The 8022-nt window shown below is 36.2% G+C and overlaps 1 protein-coding gene across 5 annotated transcripts in view; it reads right to left on the reverse strand.

Annotated features, from left to right (window-relative positions):
• CCSER2 (coiled-coil serine rich protein 2) overlaps positions 1 to 8022 on the reverse strand; it is a 188528-nt gene that overhangs the window by 145212 nt on the left and 35294 nt on the right. For all 5 annotated transcript variants that reach the window (XM_003783501.3, XM_023509523.1, XM_012801432.2 and 2 more), the window contains exon 2: positions 446 to 1883. In XM_003783501.3, the coding sequence (XP_003783549.1) occupies positions 446 to 1844 (1399 nt within the window). In that variant the 5' untranslated portion in view covers positions 1845 to 1883. The remainder of the gene's footprint in view (positions 1 to 445; positions 1884 to 8022) is intronic.

Below are 8022 nucleotides of genomic sequence, written 5' to 3' on the forward strand. Positions count from 1 at the left end.
GCCCAGGAGTTGGAGGTTGCTGTGAGCTGTAATGCCACGGCACTCTACCCAGGGGGACAGCTTGAGGCTCTGTCTCAAAAAAAAAAAAACAGTAATGAAATGCTACCTTAAGGGAAGAGATGGTTTGTTTAATGGTATGCCACTGGGTGATTGAAACAGGGAAAATTATTTGAAAGCACTGCCTATACTTAGGAGGAACAGGCCTGTGTATGACAGCCAAAGAAGAGCAAAGGTAAGAATAATTTTATTAAAGTTGTTTTAGATAGGGTGAAAAATAGAGTAGGGAGCAAAATTCACAAGAAAATGTTACCCCACTCCAATTTTATCTACCTCCATCCTTCTGTGAAACTGACAGTATCTTAGAATTTATCTAATGATAATCCTGAATTTAAGTTTAGTTATATTTCTAGGAGAAAGCAAATAAATTAAGGATATGAATATTTACCAGAGACACTAATATCAATCCATTCATTGGTTTTACTGAAAGATTTTTCATTTTCCTTGGAAACATTAAATAGATCCTGTGGTGGTACGTTTTCATGTTTTTCTTCTTTAAGAGAAATTTCTTCCGGAGTTATTCTTGTTCTGTTGGAGTCTTCTATATCTATAAAATCATCACTAAAGTCTTCACTTAAATCATTCTTATCAGAAGATGACAAAGACGACAGAGATATGTCATCCACATCATCACTCAGGTACCTAATTTTAGCATCATGTTTCACTGTCTGGTCATGCTCTGTTCTAAAATTTTCATTTTCAATTAGCTCTTGGTCCTTATTAGCAGCTTTGTCCTTAGCCAAAACTGTAGCATCTTCCTCTATACATGTATCAGCAGGTGAATTTTTATTTCCATCAACTGTGATAGTCCCAGAAAATGGAGGTCGGTTAGATTTCAAGAGAGAAGGATGAACCATCCTGTAACCTAAAGTGGAAGTTACACCTGGGCCATTTGGTAAAGCCAGCTTCTTTCCACCAGCAGCATAAGGCCTATTAAATCCATACCCCAAATGTTCATTCCCATTGAGTACTTCTGACTGTCGTGAATTTCTTGTTAGCATACTTGACCGTAGAGGCACTCGAATGGATAGCTGTTGGTTCTGATAAGGCTTTGTTAGGTCTACAGCTCTATTGAAGGAATGTGACCTGGTTATAGATGAAGGTGGAAGGAATGAATTCTGAATGGAATGTGAAAAACTTTGTGACCTTACCATTTTTTCACAACTAATAGATTTCATACTGTCTGGGGATTGTGCTAAGCTTTCTCCAGAACTGCTTCTTGTGGCACTGGAGTTTGCTCTGGGCCTTTGCATGCTACCAGCTGATCGGTTTCCATAAAATCCATTCAACTGCGATTTTGGAGCACTGACTGAAGAATATGAAGTCCTTCCTAATAATGTGCCTTTGGTGAATTTACCCAAATTAGATGGTCCAGAGAAAGACTTTTGGTTTAACTCCTCTGTTGATGACACAAACATAGTAGATGGCTTTGCCAACTTTGATGTGAGTAAAGAAACACTTTTCAAACCTCCCTTTATCCCATTTTTATCAAACATTCCTTGAGTAGAGGCATGTTTATCATGTGAATTCTGAGTATTGCTGGGCTCTTCAGCGTCTTGTGCACTAAGTTGGTACTTATTCGTTTTTCTCCAATTAAATGAATGGGATGATGGACAATCAGAGCCATTATTTTTGATGTAACTTTTGACATTACTATTCTTGGAAGTTCCTAATAAATTAACGGGTGTCCCACTTGGCATTGGTTGCAATGTACTTCTAACAGATTTTGTTCCATACTTTGGCAACTTGGAACCCAAAAATGTCTTGATTTGTGTTTTTTCTTCCATGAGCTATAGGGTACATTTGTTCTTAAAACTGGACAGAATCTATGGAGAAAAAAAAAAGTAGATTAAATATTCCTAAGTAAGGATAATTATATGAATTATTACATAATAGGAATGCATATACTTATATATTAATAATTGCATGCCAAAAATTCCAAAAGCTACTCATGATTCCTACAGAACTCTTAATAAATACTGAATGCACTATTTAAATTAACAACTTCATGCTGGAAGAAAATAAACAACATTTATATACACATTTATAAATTTGCCCCAAATGCCCATCAACCCATGAATGGATCAACAAAACTATGGCATATGTATACCATGGAATATTATTCAGCCATTAAAAAAGACGGAGACTCTACATCTTTTACATTTACCTGTATGGACCAGAAACACACTCTTCTTAGTAAAGTATCAGAAGAATGGAAAAATAAATTTACAATGTACTTAATACTAATTAAAAAATCAATATATAAACAATTACATGCTTATATGAATAATGAAACATAAATACAGTCTAGTACGGGGGTGGGGAGGAAGAAGGGAGAAGGGGGAGGTGTGAAGCTGATTGGCAGAAGGATAGAAGGCATGTGGTAGGATATCACGTATGGTGCACCTTATGAGGATTTACGACACGCCCCCTGGGTGAGGGGCTCTTTTACAACTGGAACTTTATCCTGGAAGTGGGAACTATGTCATCTAAATATTTGTACCCTCATATTAATTTGAAATAAAGAAAAAAAATTTATAAACTTGGGCTATGATGACAGCAAAATCCAGAAATAACAGATTACCAAATTTGACTGTATAAAAAAATATAGATACAAAATAATTTTATATCTTCCAATTTCCAGTTAAAATAACTATTTCTCTCTCATTTAACAGTCTCTTATTGAAATATAAGAGCATGTGGCAGGGTGCCCTGAGCTCAGTGGTTAGAATGCTAGCCCTAAGCACTGGGGATGGTGGGTTCAAACCCAGCCTGGGCCTGTTTAACAAAAAAAAGCAAGCATGTAATTTTTTTGAACATAAATGATCTTATGAAAACTGGGATATATTTTTAGAACCTTAATTACTGGGCGGCGCCTGTGGCTCAGTGGGTAGGGTGCTGGCCCTATACATGGAGGGTAGCAGGTTTGAACCCAGCCCCCGCCAAAATGCAACAAAAAATAGCCAGGCATTGTGGCAGGCGCCTGTTAGTCCCAGCTACTTGGAAGGCTGAGGCAAGAGAATAGCCTAACCCCAGGAGTTGGAGATTGCTGTGAGCTGTAACACTACTAGGGGTGATAAAGTGAGACTCTGTCTCAAAAAAAAAAAAAAAAACAACCTTAATTACTAATATCACAGGAAGGATATAGGTCCAGAATACAAGAATATCAAAAAATATATATTTCTTCTGGCTTTAACGGTTGAGATATCAGGTGTCATTTTAAGCAACTAGCTCAAAAAGAGAACTACAAGCCCAACAGGCTCAATGCACACAAAATGGCATAAAACTAGAAATGAATATTCTATTTGAATAACTTTAATAAAGTATAATATGTCAGATGATGAGATCATAATGATGAGAGAAATATTAAAATAGCCTCATACCAAGAGAAATAGAACAGGGCCACTGTATATTCATTGTGATTACATAAAAATTCTATAAAAACACAAAAAGAAAAAATGGAAATTTCAAAATATACACCTTGGGGTCATTAATTTCTTCATAAATCACATGATACTGTCTTTAATTTGTTAATTTTTTTAATTAGAAAAACTGATTCCAAGTCAACCCTAGCCTAACAATTAGATTTTCTAGAGAACGTATTATTATGGTAAAAGTAAATACTTAGAAAATCATATGCACTTTCAAGTAAAAACGGCAGGGTACAGCAGAATTAAACAATGTCCTGTCACCAACGATAAATGGGACAGTATATACATACCCATAATTTTGTAGCCAAAAGCCCATCAGCTGCAGTCAAACAAGAAATAATTAAAACTAAAAACCTATAATCTTTAATAACAGTGAGCAGTATGCAGGGGTCCTCAAACTTTTTAAACAGGGGGCCAGTTCACTCTCCCTCAGACTGTTGGAGGGCTGGACTGTGGGCCCTGGGACGAATCAGCTGCTAAGCAAGACAGGCAGTGGAGGCAAAAACACCCGGCGGGCCAGGTAAATGTCCTAGGCAGGCCACATGTGGCCTGCGGGCCCTAGTTTGAGGACGCCTATTTTAGGAAATCAATATGTTTACTTTCTTTATACTCAGTCAAGTATCTAATAAGGAATTTTATATTATGTATACCAAGAATTTATTTTTGCCATGATTAAAATATTAAAAATATAGAGTACATAATAAATAATTATTATTAGTAGGCCAACATTAAATAAATTGCTTCTTGCATAATATTTCCTTTAGTCAATAAGAAGTATTTCCCCCCACTTTACATACGAAAAAACTGAGACTCAAGGGATTCATTAACCTGCTGAATATCATACAGGTTACTACAGCCAGGAGTTCAATTTGGATCTGTCTGACTTTGGGCTGCATGTGGCCCATGGGCCATAGTTTGAGGATGCCTGGGTTATAGTATGGCTCCTAGCCTGATTATACCACCAGAAAAGCAGTAACAAGAAAGATACTCAGGAGAAAGTTTAATAAACATCCTCCAATTTGAATAGATAGATTCAATTTAGGCCAAGTGCAGTGGCTCACACCTGCCCCAGCACTTTAAAAGGCCAAAACGAGAGAATCACATGAGGCCAGGAATTGGAGACCAGCCTAAGCAACACAGTGAGACCTCGTCTATATGAAAAATAAAGCAAAATAGCTTTGTGTGGTAGTGGGTGCATTTATTCCCAACTACTTAAGAGGCCAAGGCAGGAGGATCACTTTTGAGCTCAAGCATTTGAGGCTGCACTGAGCTATGATCACACCAATTGGCATTCTAGCCTGGACAACAGAGCAAGGCCCTGTCTCTTGAAGAAGAAAAAAGAAAAATCCTCTAAAGCCTCTTTCTTGTCCTTGCTACCAAGATAACAAAAGAAAAGAAGGAACAACCAAAAACAGAGGCCAAAATGGCTACAGCCACGTGCAGCCTATCCACTACATGAACTGTGTCCAATGTGTACTTAACAATAATCCATTAAGAAGTTCACCATTACAAACACAGTGGAGACCAGAGCTGCCAGGAACATTTCTAGAATGAATGTTTTCAATGCCAAAGTGTTTCTCAAGCCATATGTGATTTACTGCCTGAGTCCTGCCATTCACAGCAAGATAGTTAGGAATTAGTCTCAGGAAGCCCACAAGAACTGAACACTGTCACCCTGAGTTGAGCAGGTACTGCCCCACAACCTCCACCAAAGTCTATGTAAGGAGCCAAGTCCTTAACCACAGGAGAAAAATGATCCTTTGAGGGAAAAAGGAAGGGCTTTTTCCTTTTAATAATGACATCTCATTCCCTTTCATCTACAAAGAAGCAGAAAGAGAACAATATACACTTATCAAAGGACTTATCAATGTACTGAGGGGGTACATTAAAATAAAGAAAAAATCACAGCTAAGGTGGAAATGGCCTTAGGGGGAATCACCCACATTATATCAAGACAAAAGTGAAGTCTTGACCAAGCTATCCAAATCAACCTGAGCAACATAAAAAGAAATAGCCACACAACTGTATAAATAATAACATACATCTAATAAAACAAAAGCTCAACAATGAAAAGACAAAATAAATTTAAAAAGAGGTTATAGAGCTAAGCAAACCAATTAAAAAGAGCAAGGCATCTGAAGAAAAAGCAAGAAAAGGATCCAAAGACAGGAAATCAAACTAATGGCAAGGGAAAAACATCTTAAGATAACAAGAATACTGAGAAGAAAAAAAAACAATGAAATCAAAGCCATTAGATAGAAAATGTAGGACAAAGATTGAACACAGAGATAATTAGTCTCCCTGAAGCAGAATAACTAATCAAGTGGAAGAGAAAAAGGCAGGGAGACATAATAGAAAATATCCCTAAAATAGAGGTGAAAAAAATCTATAGAGGGAGAGGAAAAATATACCAAATCACAGCTCTGAATACATGTCCTGGTGAAGTTAATGAAACACCAAGGATAAAGAAATAATTCTACAAAAATGCAGGATGTGGGGAAGGGGGAAAGCATTTCACCTTGTAAAGATTTTAAAACTAGGCATATGTAAAAGAAATTACTAGATCCTTCCAAAGAAATGCTGGAACATTTCTGGGGATAACTTATTCCTACAAGAATCACATTAAACTTACCAAAAAAATTTATTCTACATTCACTATTTCCACTCCACAATTCTAGTTCTTATGCTCATGATTTCTTCCTGTACTACCAAGCTTTCCTACATTATCTCAAGATACCAATCTCACTACTATTCAAACTGTCAAGTTATCCTCTTAAAACACAGATCTGATCATGTCATTCTACTCACTGAAAACCACATATGGGCCTAGGAACAGCAAAATAAAAACCCCAAAATTCTTTACATAGGGAGCAACCTTCTCTGGTTCTACCCTATCTCTACTATACACTCAAGCAAAGATGCATTATTTGTCATTTCCCAAAATCTATTGTATACTTTATACCTTTTATGCCTTTGCTAAATATAAAGACTACCTTAAAGACCCTATTCTCAAAAGTCCAAAATCACTACAGAATGCGCAAACCTTTCCAGTTAAAATTAATCTTGCATTCTTCTCTATTCCCTTCATGCCAATAATGCATGAGTCTGTCTTCTAATTGAGTGCATGCCTACCTTGCCCATAAGATAATAAACCCATCGAGAGCATAAACTGAGTCCTATATACTCTACTTTGAGGCCTGTTATGGGACCACAATCATAATAGATCCTCAACTTCCAAGTAAATACATAATCTCTTAATGAAAATTAATTTAACAAATAATAAGTCAAGACTAAAAATAACTTTGTTTGGTGAACCTATGATTAACTGGTAGTAGCCTTGAGTAATGAGTTGAAAAGGGTTCTAACATTAAATGTAGTCTCTCAAGTAGTATCCATCAAGCAAGGGTGCCTGCCATGAGCAGAGAAAGGAACAATGGCAATATCCATGCCATGTAACTGCCTTCTCCATTTTTGATAATGAACATTACCACAAAACATACTCCCATATCCACAAACACTTTCAGCATAGACTAAGAAGACTGGTAATGATACTACACACATAAGGGTCATTTTTCAAATCACTAAATAACACATACATAAGGTTCTGTCCACTGGTGACTCAGTCTGTGAGTCAGAAAGGCTTTAACATTTCCCTGCCTATCACAAGCAGACTGAGGAGAGAACATTCTATTCTTTCACTTCTCTATGTCTCTATTTTCCTGTCTAAAATGAGGATAATACATGTTAATTCCCAAGAACATCTCAAGTATTAATAACTTAGAGATACTAGATGAGTCCAAAAGACAGACACACTGTTAAAGCATCCAGGGTTCTACTACTTAGGGAAAATAAATGCTGAAACCTGAATACACTATTTCCTATCAAGAATATTTACTGGCTTCTAAATGTACAAATAATTGCAAAACGAATCATCAATTATCTTGAACTGTGGTCTTAAGACTAGTCTGATGGCTCAACTGTTAAGTTCTTATATGTGTTTACGACTGTTGTCACTTCATTATTGATAAGCTACCTTCTGTCTTCAAATGTTCATGAAATTTTCCCTTACATTTCATTATAACTAAGAAATGAAATAAAACAAAACAGACATTTTGAGTTTGCCTCATAGCCAATGGGCTTGTCTTTGTTACACTTCACCAGATCTGCAATCTGTTAGTGGCTGCATTTTGTAGATGCTTAACAATATGAAAATGTACATGCTAGTTACAGCTAAATGTGTCTCGGACACATTTTAATACTCTCTGTGAACTTTAACTTAATGGTAAGTTAATAATACCTAGTAGAGGTCTTGGAAATACCTGAGAAATTCTTAATTTCTGTAAGAATTTGCAAAAGTACAGCACATTTACAGTACTGATATTTCAAATTTGAAAAAATTTTCCAAAACTACTTAGAAATTATTTTTTTTAAAAGCTAGTAAATCAGAGTTTCTTGCTTTTTAAAGGACTTCTACTTCTAAATAAGAAGTAGAAAGGAGAAAATATTATTTAGCACTTACATGATACCATGCTTA

This window comes from Otolemur garnettii, unplaced genomic scaffold (assembly GCF_000181295.1).
Source record: "Otolemur garnettii isolate 467f Iridium unplaced genomic scaffold, OtoGar3 scaffold00008, whole genome shotgun sequence".
Taxonomy (NCBI): Eukaryota; Metazoa; Chordata; class Mammalia; order Primates; family Galagidae; genus Otolemur; species Otolemur garnettii.